Source organism: Prenolepis imparis, unplaced genomic scaffold (assembly GCF_030444845.1).
Source record: "Prenolepis imparis isolate NDT839.2.m4 unplaced genomic scaffold, iyPreImpa1.0 SCAF_16, whole genome shotgun sequence".
In the NCBI taxonomy this organism is placed as follows: Eukaryota; Metazoa; Arthropoda; class Insecta; order Hymenoptera; family Formicidae; genus Prenolepis; species Prenolepis imparis.
The window spans coordinates 1,560,496-1,573,324 of NW_028141174.1; the positions used below are offsets into that span (position 1 = coordinate 1,560,496).

Sequence of the window (12,829 nt, forward strand, 5' to 3'; positions counted from 1 at the left end):
CTGACGCGAGAATCCAAAGTGATTTCGGGAGAGAGGGAAGAAATCACGGATTGCTCCACTGACGCGAGAATCCAAAGTGATTTCGGGAGGGGGGGAAGAAATCACGGATTGCTCCGCTAATGCGGGAATGCAGAGTGTTTTCGAGAGAGGGGAGAAATCACGGATTGCTCCTTTAGTGCAGGGAATCCGGAGTGATTTCTAGAGTGAGAGTTTTGAAGTGGGATCTCATTGTCAGTATAAAGATAAGAAATAAATGTTTATTTGAAAGAAATAAATAATTCTGTTTTGAGAAATAAACGATTATTCTTTAAAAGGTCCGAGAATTATTCTCTTCGAATACAGAGATATGGTTACGAAAGTTCTGGGGCTTACTTACTACTTATAGCGTGCGTAGAATGTTTGCAAGATCGACCTGCTTCAGGATCAGTGGGCCTCTAGGTTTGGCTGGTATATCAGATTGATGTTATGCCGGAATTCTCACTGAGTGTTCACACTGATCTCACACTGAGAATTCACACTGAGAATTCTTTCGCGCACTAAGTGTTGCGGTGAAAACGCAAGGAAAATTGTAGGTGTTCGACGAAGAACGATAAGTGTCGCTCCGCAGAGAAGTTCGCGTTTATATCCCGGTTTTTGATTCACGCCCTCCGTTCCGCCTTTTGACAAAATCCTGCGAATAGAAATTCATAATCACGTTTTTAATATTTTTACTTTCCCTTTCTATGGGGAGCATTGCAAGGATCGACAAATCAAAAGTTTAGTGCTGGCGTCTGCGAATTGGAGCTCGCTTTCCAAAAACGGGGATGTCTCGAGATTTCGATATCGGCGGCGGTGTTTGTTGTTAGTTTTTCCTATATCGCGATATTTGGCGTTTGTTAGTGCCGCTTTTATCGGCGGGTTCTCGCTTTATTGCCCTCACGTGCCGCTTAGAGCTTGTTTGCTGAGAGGCGATGCGTGTGGCATCTTTTTAATCTTTATATTTTTCGCCGCTTCCTCGCGAGAATACCCGCAGGTGTGCTATCTTATTTCGCACACTTTCGTTTTCATTATTTGTTTTCCCCTAATCTTACCAGGGAATGATTAGCTTTCGGCGCGTTCTCGCCATCGTTGTGTTTTCCCGATTTGTGATTTTAACTTATTATTCGCGAGGGTGTCGGCAAGAATCCGCTTTCGGCATCTTTCCGCCTGGTCTTTTGTATTTATCGATTTTGTAATATTTATCGGTCGCTCACGATATCTGCAGCTGTCCGTTTCGCTGGGCAGGTTTTCGTTTTATTATATACGTGCCGCTTAGATTATTATTATCTCTTTTCTTCCTTTTTTATTTACCAAACAACAAACTTCGCCTTGGTCGTGGGAAAGAAAGGAATCGTGGAGTCCGCCGGACGTAACACTTGTAATAAATGGATTCTGGTTTCTAATGCTTGGAAAAATGCATTAAATGCATTTAAAAAATTTAAAGTATATTTAAAAAAAAGAAAATAAGCTTTTATTTCTACGTTGTTCATCATAAACAGTAAATATTCTCCAGAATTTTTTTTTCGCTTGCAACCATTTCGGTAAGAAAATGTATAATTGTATCCCAAGATTCAAGAAGTCGTTCGACACTTAAATAATGAGACAGCCAGCGTGTATAACATAATTTTAATATTTTGTGATTTGTTTCTTGGAAACATTTACAAAATTCACTGAAAATTGCTGTAAGTTTTGGGCTGCTGCTCAAATAATTAGCAATTTTTTTATAAATTTATCGCAGTATGCAGGTATCTTTTTACATGCTGTATGTGTTGCTAATGAGTGGGAGTCGTTTGACCACATTATTATTGACCACAGATACTTTTGCGTTTGACCACGTTGCATTTGACCACGTTGCGATTGACCACCTTGCGATTGATCACGCGTTGCATTTGACCACGTTGCGTTTGACCACGCGTCGCATTTTACTACGTCGCGATTGACCACGTTGCGTTTGATCACGCGTTGCATTTGACCACGTAGCGATTGACCACGTTGCGATTGACCACGTTGCATTTGACCACGTTGCAATTGACCACGTTGCATTTGACCACGTTGTTATTGATCACGCGTCGCGATTGATCACGTTGCGATTGACCACGCGTTGCATTTGACCACGTTGCGATTGACCACGTTGCGATTGACCACGTTGCATTTGACCACGTTGCATTTGACCACGTTGTTCATGATCACGCGTCGCATTTGAGCACGTTGCGATTGATCACGTTGCAATTGACCACGTTGCGATTAACCACGTTGCAATTGACCACGTTGCGATTGTTTACGATTAGTAAAAATCTGATCAGCAACAAATCTCAATTTTCTTAGGGCATAATTGGGTTTATTTGCTGGCAAATATTTGGATCAACCGAGAAAATTCTGCACAAACGACGTGTTCCATTAGGGATGTTTAAAGTTTTGATTGTTTGTGGAGACGCTGATTTCTTCTCAAATCAATAACAAGATGCTTAGAAATTCATCTTTTATCTATTTAATCTATTCAATGTAGTTAATTTCATTTTACGTAATGAACAAGTTCTTCATGCACTGTCAAATCATTAAGCTAAGCCAATGATTTTAATCGGTAAAAGCGTAACCATCGACATGAGGTATGCCCCATGAAATGGTTCAAATTCAAAATTGAAGAGAGATATCAGTGCTGCATATCCAACAAAATCAAGAACATCCTGCCAATATTGGTGGATATGATGGTGAATAAGGAACATTCTCTCAAACACGGTTGACAATATTTGTGAAAAGTGACGCTAATACAGCAAGACATTCTTGCAATAAAAATTAATTAAATAACATATTAAAATAGCTGTATTCATAGTCCGTTCTTATTTCAAGATCATCTTTTAGCAATGTCTTAAGATGCTAATAAAGCGTAATAAGTTTATGACATCTTAAGACATACTTAAGACATACTTAAGACGGTCTTAAATATAAGAACCCACTATAAATACCGACCGACAATGATATATGTAAGGTTAGAATATATCTGTCATGAATCTCTGATATTGCATGACTTCACTGGTCGTCAAACTGACGTTATTTTAACGTTTAATGACGTCAGTTTGCTACTTGAGATACAGTAAGTTATGTAGAAAAATGCTTTGTTAAACTATCTTGATTACTGATAAATAATTTTATTCTGTTGTATATCTGTATTTTGCATATGATATATTCGTAAACAATTAATAATTGTATTGTATTCTTTTGCACTTAAAATTTCGTGTCACGAGATCGTGAGACTTTATGTGTAAGAAAAGTACCGTACAATTATTAATTGTTCACGGACAATATATCATACGTAAAACACAGCGTATATACAATAAAGGAGCTATATATAAATAAAAAATCTATTCTAACAGACTATAGTTTCTCTACTTTGCCTACAACACACACGATAGATATCTTAATCTCACGTATGTCCCTGTCAATATTTTATTGCATGTTTTCACTAACAAACATCTTTGTGAGATTGTGAGATTTTGCTCTTCCTACGGAATGACATTCAGTAAGTATTCTTCGTTAACATAAAAGAGCTTGGATACTTGGAAACACTGGACAAGTTCTTGGATGATGTATATATAATTAGACACATTTTAATTAAAAGCGAGAATATTTGTTATGTCTTTATAATTTGTCAACAGGGTAGTTAAATTAATCGACCACACTAGCCAATGAATTTGTCTAAATTATGACTTTATCGACCATATGGTTGTGGTCTTTATAAAGTATAACTTGAAATTATTAATTACAAATTTTTTCTTAAGTGAGAAAAATATTGGTTTGAAAGTCGCTGAATCGGGAATCGAACCCGAGTCTTTCGCTTTCCGGGCGACTGCTCTTACCTCTAAGCTATTCAGACCCTTCGAAACAATACTTCTCTCTTTTTGCTTTTATATAGTTATTTGTAAATAACGCCTTGTATATCCGCCGGCGTATACTAAACAGTTGGAAAATCATCTATACGGGTAGGCTCCATGATTAGGTCCAGGAGCAAATTTAAATGTTTTTTATTTTTTATATATCGCTAGTAAATTAATCAACAGGGTAGTTAAATTAATCGACCACACTAGCCAATGAATTTGTCTAAGTTATGACTTTATCGACCATATGGTTGTGGTCTTTATAAAGTATAACTTGAAATTATTAATTACAAATTTTTTCTTAAGTGAGAAAAATATTGGTCCGAAAGTCGCTGAATCGGGAATCGAACCCGAGTCTTTCATATCAACATATTTAAATTTGCTCCTGGACCTAATCATGGAGCCTACCCGTATAGATGATTTTCCAACTGTTTAGTATACGCCGGCGGATATACAAGGCGTTATTTACAAATACTATGTAAAAGCAAAAAGAGAGAAGTATTGTTTCGAAGGGTCTGAATAGCTTAGAGGTAAGAGCAGTCGCCCGGAAAGCGAAAGACTCGGGTTCGATTCCCGATTCAGCGACTTTCGGACCAATATTTTTCTCACTTAAGAAAAAATTTGTAATTAATAATTTCAAGTTATACTTTATAAAGACCACAACCATATGGTCGATAAAGTCATAACTTAGACAAATTCATTGGCTAGTGTGGTCGATTAATTTAACTATCCTGTTGATTAATTTACTAGCGATATATAAAAAATAAAAAACATTTATAATTTGTATTAAGGAGTACGTATGTGCAATATAAGTCTAATAATTTTCAAGTTAATGAAGCTCTTTTATTTACAATAAGAACTTTACGCTACAAATAATAATACACATTTTTGCGTATAGGCAACATATAACAGTGCTGGGATAACTATTGTGTAACGACATCAGATAATGTGCTTAAGTATTTACTTACTTCAATTTAAAGAAAGAATGAAATGTGATGATGACAATTATATTGGATAGATAGTAGAAACAAGATCTGATGATGTAACACTGTCTATTAATCTTATATTATGTTTATTTTAATTTTAAGTAGATGAAAGAAACAGATTGCTACTAATTTTTAAACCAGGGATCCAGTTTGCATCAAATTTCAGGATGAAATCCATTTACAAAGCATAAGAATCTTTTAAGCGAGAGTTCAATATTATAGTCTCCGCTAATAGAATCTTATGATCTGTGATGGAATTATCAACACTCATTAATTTATTTGAAGAGATTCGTGTCAATCGCAACGTGGTCAATAGCAACATGGTCAATTGCAACGTGGTCGAAAGTATCTGTGGTCAATAACAACGTGGTCAAATGAGACGCTCCCGTTGCCTAATGCAGCGGATTGGCAAGGGCATGTAAAAGTTAAAATACGTGGACATATTTCTTTCAACTTTTTTTTAAACGATGAATATTTCCCTGTCGTAACAGATGCATTATCGCACGACAAGGCAACAATATTTGGAAATGGTATTTGCAATTTCCACATTTCATATTTAAATGCCTGAAACAACTTTTCTGCGCTTGAATCTTTGGCATCAATATTGATTAATTTGACTAATTGCGAGCGAACATCTTATGTCTCCGAATCAACGAATCGGACAAAAAAAGTCATCCATTTACTAGATATTTAGATATATCCGATATTTCGTCAATAAAAACTGAAAACTTTGTATTTTGAATCTTATTGACGACACGATCCGTTTCAACCGGACACAGAACGTTTGTAATAATGCTTTCACATTTCGTTCGACTCATGCTCATTAATTTTTAATACGTCAGGATCTTCTATTTGTTGAAAAAATGTAAGAATCTCTTTCGCATTTTGAAAAGAAATTTTTTATCAGCAATTAAAGCTGCATATCGGATTTCCGCGGATTTTTTACGCTCATTTAATGGCAAAAAAGATTCATTAGTTTGCATATTTAAATCTTCTAAATTTGATCGATTTTCTTCTACATATTTTTTATATATATTTATATGTGTTTGAGATTCTGCATGACGATGGATTTGCGATAAATCACCAGCGATAGATTTATCGCAAATCAAACAAAAAAATAAACTTTCGTCATGTGGCACTTCACGCAACCAAAGTTTAAATTCTTCATTATTTAACCAATCTTTTTTAAATATTGATTTACGAAATTTTTTCATTGGTATCTCGACATCATTATTACTATTATTATCAGATGATAATGTATTCTTTTTAATATTATTTTTATGATACGCGGAGTCAGCATGTCTTGATATGTATGTTGAATTGCACAAAAAAGTTTTATTGCATATACTACAATAAAATAAAGACTATTATCAGATGATACTTTAAGTACCCAAGATTTGTATCGGTCGTCAGTAACCCAAGCTTCTGAAAAACTTCGCTTACGAGCTTTTCGAGATTTCGACAATTCAGCACACATATTTTTACACAGTCACTTTATACTACTTGTTAAAGCGAAAACGCGAATAATATATCACAATATGCGACTCACAAAATACGAATTAGCTCGAGATTGATAAAAAACGAATGGCTCGAAAACGAGAGATGTTTATGATAAAACGATCTAGAGCTGATTCAACGAATTTCGGAGAACATAGATGTCAAAAATCAGTCGCTAGATTATTATTGTGCCGAACAGCTGATTCGAGAGCTGTTTGGTAAGACGAGACGCGCGGTAAGACAATCGAGACGCGCAAAAAAAGTTAACACGGCTTGTCGAGAATCAAAATCGAACGGTACACGACTTTCGCAAGAAATCGATTACATGCGCGATGCAAATATAATGATTGAAATACATCGAAATACTTAACAAAAAATAATGTCTGAAATAATTAATTAAAATATATTATAATATATATTAAATTTATATGTTCAAATATATTGGGAAGCTGAGTTTTGATTAATTAATTGACTTTTTATATTATTTTTTTTATTCATTTCATATATTTTATTTTATTTATTTTTATTATTTTATTATTTATTTATTTATATTAATATTTTATTAACAAGCTTTCTTAGGACATTAACTTAATAATATTAGTATTAATAATGTCGACATATTTTAAATTTTTTGACGGAAGAAACCACCACCTTTTCGCGGTTTCCGTTAAGCAACAATATGTACGTTGTGCATTATATAGTACAAAATAGAGAACAAAAAAAATAAAATGTTCAACAATATTTATAAATTAAAATATTATTGTTCTCGCTTCTCCGATCACAAAGTCTGCTCGGTTGGAGGTTCGGATGCGGTTGTCTTTCGCGGGTATCGCGTATCCCTGCACCACAGGGGGCTTCAGATCTTCGATTTTTGCACTCGAGGTTTAGCGCACTCGCGTATCACACACACTCTCTCTCTCTCTCTCTCTCTCTCTCTCTCTCTCTCTCTCTCTCTCTCTCTCTCTCTCTCTCTCACTCTCGTCCTTTCTTTAATGTCGCTCTTAACAACTCGAATTCGATCGCGTTCTCTAACGAGACTGAATTCGACCACAAAGCAAATTCGGCAGGTCCCGTTCCTCGCCCTAAGTCTTTGATTACTCAAGGGCAAGGGGGCCCGCAGAATTCACAAGAAAAAGCTGTTGTTCCGCGAAGCCTTCGAGGCTTCGAAATTCAGGCAAGTAACCGCGGCGGTTACGGGCCCGGTCCGCAGCCCAACATCCCGCCCGCCTCGTCCGTGGGACGAAACAGAGGGAAGTGAACTGCGCCGCCCGCCGTACGCCGCGGTCGTATGGTCTGGTGGCGGCATCCGCGCGTTCCTAGGGTGCTCGCAACCCCGGAAGCGGACAGATCTTAGTGATGGGCCGCGTGAGACGGGAAGAGGCTGTCTCCACCGTCACGACGCGGACCAATCCGTCGCTTCCAGGGTGCACCTCGCGAATCCTCCCAAGAGGCCACTTCGCTGGCGGCAGTAGCTCATCCTTGATGAGGACCAGGGTTCCGGGTTCGAGGTTGGCCGCCCGGTCTCTCCACTTGCCCAGGTGGGTTGCTGTAGGTGCAGCAGGTACTCCTTGGACCACCGGAACCAGAAATGGTCTCGCATGGTGGTTATCAGCTGCCCTCGAAGTCGGGAAGGTCCAACGCCGTCTGAGTTGCTAGGGGGCTCAGGCACGTTGATTGGCGCCTCCCCCAGTAGAAGGTGCCCTGGTGTGAACGCGGTGAGATCCGCCGGATCAACGCTCATCGGGTGAAGGGGCCTCGAGTTGAGGCAGGCCTCCACCTGGCAGAATAGTGTCGAAAGCTCCTCGTACGTCAGGAAGTGGTCTCCTAGGACCCTTCGGAGGTGGTATTTCGTCGACTTGACCCCGGCCTCCCACAGACCGCCGAAGTGCGGGGCCGAGGGGGGAATGAACGACCACTCCGTCCCGTTGGATGCCAGCTGTTTCTGGCATTCCTGGTAAAAGTCTGCTGCTGAGTCGAACATCTCGCGGAGCTCCCGGTCGGCCCCCCGGAAGTTGGTCCCATTGTCGCTGGCCAGTCGGGCGCAGCGACCGCGTCTAGCGACAAAGCGCCGGAAGGCAGCAAGGAACGAAGCCGATGATAGGTCCGAGACTGCTTCCAGGTGCACCGCCCTTGTGGCCATGCACACGAAGAGGCAGATGTAGCCCTTGGTGGTTCTGATCCCTCGCCCTTTCGAGGCCCGAAATTGGATCGGCCCGGCATAGTCCACACCGGTGGACCAAAAAGGTCTCGCTTCTCGCACGCGATCGGCTGGCAGTTGTCCCATTTGCTGCTGGGCAGTCACGCCTCGGAAGCGCGCACATTTCACGCAACCGTGAATCACGGCTCGAATCAGCGTGTTGGCGTGGATGATCCAATATCGCCGGGCAAGCACACTGCGAGTCATCTGCGGACCGCCATGAAGGGTCCGATGGTGAGCGTCGCGGACGAGCAGCAGCGAGAGATGGTTCGTTTTGGCCAGAATGATCGGGTGTTTCTCTTCAAAGGCCAGCGGCGAGTGCTCAAGACGACTGCCGACTCGGATTAGCCCCTCAGGGCTCAGGATAGGCCTTAGTGCCCGGAGTGATGACCGGCGGGGCAGGGAATCGCCGCGTGTGAGGGCCTCAATCTCGTTCGCGTAGTCCTGTTGCTGGGCTATCCGTAGCCACCGTAGACGGCAGCTTCCTAACTCGGCGGCGGAGAGGTGCGGGGTCCTCGTCTCCGGTCCGTCCCGCAGAAATCTGAGGCAATAGGCTGAGACTCGAATCAACCTGTAAAGGGAAGAGAACCGTGCGAGTAGCTCGTTCCCCGAATCCGGACGATCCTCCGTGACCGCAAAGGTGCGCCGCTCCTCGTGTTCCTCCTGGTCGGCGGGCGCCTCTGTTGGCCAGGAATCGTCAGAATCCTCCAGCCATGGCGGGCCGCTCCAGAGACGAAGTTCCGCCAGCTCGGACGGCGTGATTCCCCGTGTAGCTAAGTCCGCGGGGTTCTCTCGTGGGAACGTGACGCCATCGCTCAGCAGGCACCAGCTCCTGAATGGCGGCCACCCGGTTTGCGACAAATGGCTTCCAGCGTGATGGGTGGTTGCGCAGCCAGGCAGGTACGACCTTGGCATCGCACCAGGCATGGAGGTCACCATCAGCGACATCGAGGCCAATCGCTATCCTCTTCAGTAGGTGTGCGGCTAGCAGGGCGCCGCACAGCTCCAGTCTGGGTATAGAGACTGGTTTGATTGGGGCCATCTTAGTCTTTGCGACAAGGAGACTCGCCTGCCAGGTGTTGGATAGTCCGCGTCCCCTCATGTAGACCACCGCAGCGTACGTTCTCTCCGACGCGTCCGAGAACCCATGGAGTTCCAAGCGGTTGGAGACGCCTGTCCAGCGGGGAATTATCACGTGGTCCAGGTCCGACAACGAAGATGTAAACCTGAGCCAGCGCTCGTACAAAAGTGGTGGTAACTTATGATCCCATTCTAAGCCGACCATCCAGAGGTCCTGAAGAAAAACTTTGGCTGCGACGAGCACCGGGGCCGTCCAGCCCGCCGGGTCGAAGAGCTTCGCCACGTCCGACAGAACCGAGCGCTTGGTGGGATCCTTGGTGGACGTCAGCCTTGGAACCGCCCGGAGCCGCAGTGAGTCTTCCGCGGGGGCCCAGATGACGCCTAGGGTACTTACGCCCTCGGTCGCCATGAAGAGCCGCTCCGCCTGGTCCCCGTCCGGGCATAGCTGTGGGTGTGAGCTCGCCCATTTGCTGAGGCGGAAGCCTCTCGCCTCGAGAAGGTCCACTGTCTGCTTCCGGACCTGTAGAGCCTCCTCCATTGTACCCGCCCCTGCGAGTATGTCGTCGACATAGATGTTGGCGCGGAAGACTGCCGTCCCATGCGGATGTCGATGACCTTCGTCCTGTGCTAGCTGCAGTAGGGTCCTTATTGCGAGGTACGGCGCCGATGCCGTACCGTACGTGACGGTGGTGAGCCGGAAGTCGCGTACTTCGTGTTCCGGATCCGCCCGCCATAATATCCTCTGAAGGTCGGCGTCGTCCGGATGCACGCGGATCTGCCTGAACATCTTTACGATCCGTCGTGAAGGCAAATCGGAAGAGGCGCCACTGGGAGAGCACCAACCAAAGGTCCGCTTGTAGCTTGGGTCCGGGAAGCAATACGTCGTTTAAGGAGACGCCCGTCGAAGTCCGAAACGAGGCGTTGAAGACGACCCTGATTTTGCTGTCCGGGTCCGTGCTCTTGACTACTGCGTGATGAGGCATGTAGTATGCTTCCCTGACGCATTGCTCCTGCGTGAGCACTAGCTCCATGTGCCCTAGCGAGAGGTACGAGGTGAGAAACTCCTCGTACTTCCGTTTGAGCGCCATGTCTCGCTCCAGTCGGCGCTCCGTGCTAATAAGCATCTGCAAAGCACCGCGGCGGGAGGCTCCAATTCCCGCCGACAGTGTCTCCTTCCGAGGAAGGCGTATTAGGTACCTCCCATTTGGATCACGGCGATGAGTCTCCGCGAACAGCCGTTCGCAACGCTCCTCGTCTGGGGTAAGCCTCCTCTCGTCCGGCAGATCCTCCAGCTCCCAGAACCGGCGAAGGTCTTCTTGAAGATCGGGCAGGGCCAACACGTGGTTAGAGGCCACACTGTTTGATGCTGAAACGTCCGAGAGTGCCCCCATGAGCACCCAGCCGAAGATTGTTGAGTGGGCAACTGGTTCACCGGGCAATCCGCGCTGAACCTCTCCTTCAAGCAGCATGCCGTAGACGTCCGCCCCAAGCACCGCGTCCACCGTAGCAGGTCTATCGAAGTCTGGGTCCGCGAGCTCGAGATTCCGTAGATGAGACCAGACGCCCCGCGGAATCTGTTTACCTGGCGTGAGCGCGGTGAGCTTGGCTAGGACCAGAGCTCTGGGCACCGCAATCCGCAGCGACGGTGATCGCGCCGTGCCGACCAGTATGGAGACAGTGTGTGTCACTCTACCTGTGGTGACGCCCTGCAATCGCCCCGATACCGTGATGTTGACCCGGCGTCGAGGTATGCTGAGGTGTTGCGCCACTCGCTCGGACACGAAGGACGCCTCCGAACCTGAGTCCAGTAATGCTCGGACTGTAATTGTTCGGCCCGAGTCACCGGTCAGTGTAACCATCGCGGTCGCCAGGAGCACCATGGCGGACGTAGAGGTTGATAGCGCAGCTACTTTGGCGGTTTCCTCTGAGAGTGCAGGCATCTCCTCGGAAGAGGGTGTCTCGGACGAGACCGGAGTGGACTTCGACGTCGAGGTGCCCTCGGAGATCGCGCGATGCAGTAGCGAATGGTGTTTCTCGCGGCATTGGCGGCAACGATTTGTCGACGGGCAGGTCGAAACCACGTGGCCCTGTCCAAGGCAATTGAAGCACGCCTTCTTATTCCGGACGTGTTCACGGCGTTGTTCGGCAGAGAGGTCCTTAAACTTCGCGCACGTGCGCAAGGCATGCCGCTCACGGCACAGGGGTCCGTTGTTGTGGGCGTCAGTAGCCGTCGCGTGTGAGAGGAGTTCGCCGTTGTTACCGCCCCGCTTCGATTTGGACGAAGAGGGGACCGTCGCTGTGGTTCGCGGGTTGGCGGCGTCCAGAGCACGACCTCGGGTGAGGAGAAAGTCCTTTAGCTCGTCGAAAGTCGGGAACTCCTGACTTGAAGACTGCGAAGACTCCCACAGGAGCCGAGTGGCCGAGTCGAGTTTCTCGAGCAGGATGTGGACGAACCAGTCGTCCCAATACTTCACCGGACGACCCAGCGCTTTAAATGACCGCGAGGCCTGGTTGACTACGCTGATCAGGCGGTTGATTTCGGCCGCAGAAGATTTCGAGACCGGAGCCGCCGAGAGCAGCACTCTCATGTGAGTTGCCAAGAGCACACGGCGATTGTCGTACCTGGTCGTAAGCTCCTCCCATGCGAGCGCGTACCCCTCGGTCGACATTTCCATATTGGCGACGACGGCCGTAGCCTCTCCCGTGAGACTGGCCTTCAGATTTTGCAGCTTTTGGATAGGGGCAAGACCCGTAACGTCGTGAACCAAGGACTTGAAGAGGTCACGGAAACCCTCCCAAGCTAGCTGATCTCCGCTGAACATCGGCAGATTAATCTTCGGCAGTTGTATTTGTTTGAGGACGGAGCTTGCCTCTCCATCCCTTGATTCCGTGCCCTTCAACGAAGTGAGGAAACTCGAGATGCGCGATTTTGCTGCCACATAGCCGTCCTCGGTCAGGATGAAGACATCGTTCTTCATATAATCGGCCCTGTCTATAGCCTCGAAGCCCAAAAGGTTCTCGTGAACCTCCCAGAAACGTGCCCAATACGATTCGAGAAGCTGGAGGCGGGCCGTGAGGAAGGACCTTGTTAATTTGTCCTTGCCACTTTTGGTAACGTTTTCCCAAAACCTCTCGATCAGGCCGGCGGTGTACATCTGTTTCTTGATTGCAAGGTCCAT

The 12,829-nt window shown here is 45.6% G+C and overlaps 1 protein-coding gene across 1 annotated transcript; it reads right to left on the minus strand.

Moving 5' to 3' along the window:
- Nucleotides 1-7,766: 7,766 nt before the first annotated feature.
- LOC145946482 (uncharacterized) lies at nucleotides 7,767-12,829 on the minus strand. Its single transcript, XM_083056093.1, has 3 exons — nucleotides 10,494-12,829; nucleotides 9,491-10,429; nucleotides 7,767-9,402 (listed from the first exon to the last, which is right to left on the minus strand). Exons 1-3 carry the CDS (start codon nucleotides 12,827-12,829, stop codon nucleotides 7,767-7,769), a joined length of 4,911 nt encoding a protein of 1,636 aa, XP_082912219.1.

What these genes read in the sequence shown, in the direction of transcription:
- LOC145946482 (XM_083056093.1), bottom strand. Translation starts at nt 12,829, where the DNA reads ATGGACCTTGCAATCAAGAAACAGATGTACACCGCCGGCCTGATCGAG. An exon ending in AAGCTACAAGCGGACCTTTG is followed by an intron (nt 10,430 to 10,493) that starts GTTGGTGCTCTC and finishes AAAGATGTTCAG; the next exon opens with GCAGATCCGCGTGCATCCGG. An exon ending in GATGGTGACCTCCATGCCTG is followed by an intron (nt 9,403 to 9,490) that starts GTGCGATGCCAA and finishes GCCGCCATTCAG; the next exon opens with GAGCTGGTGCCTGCTGAGCG.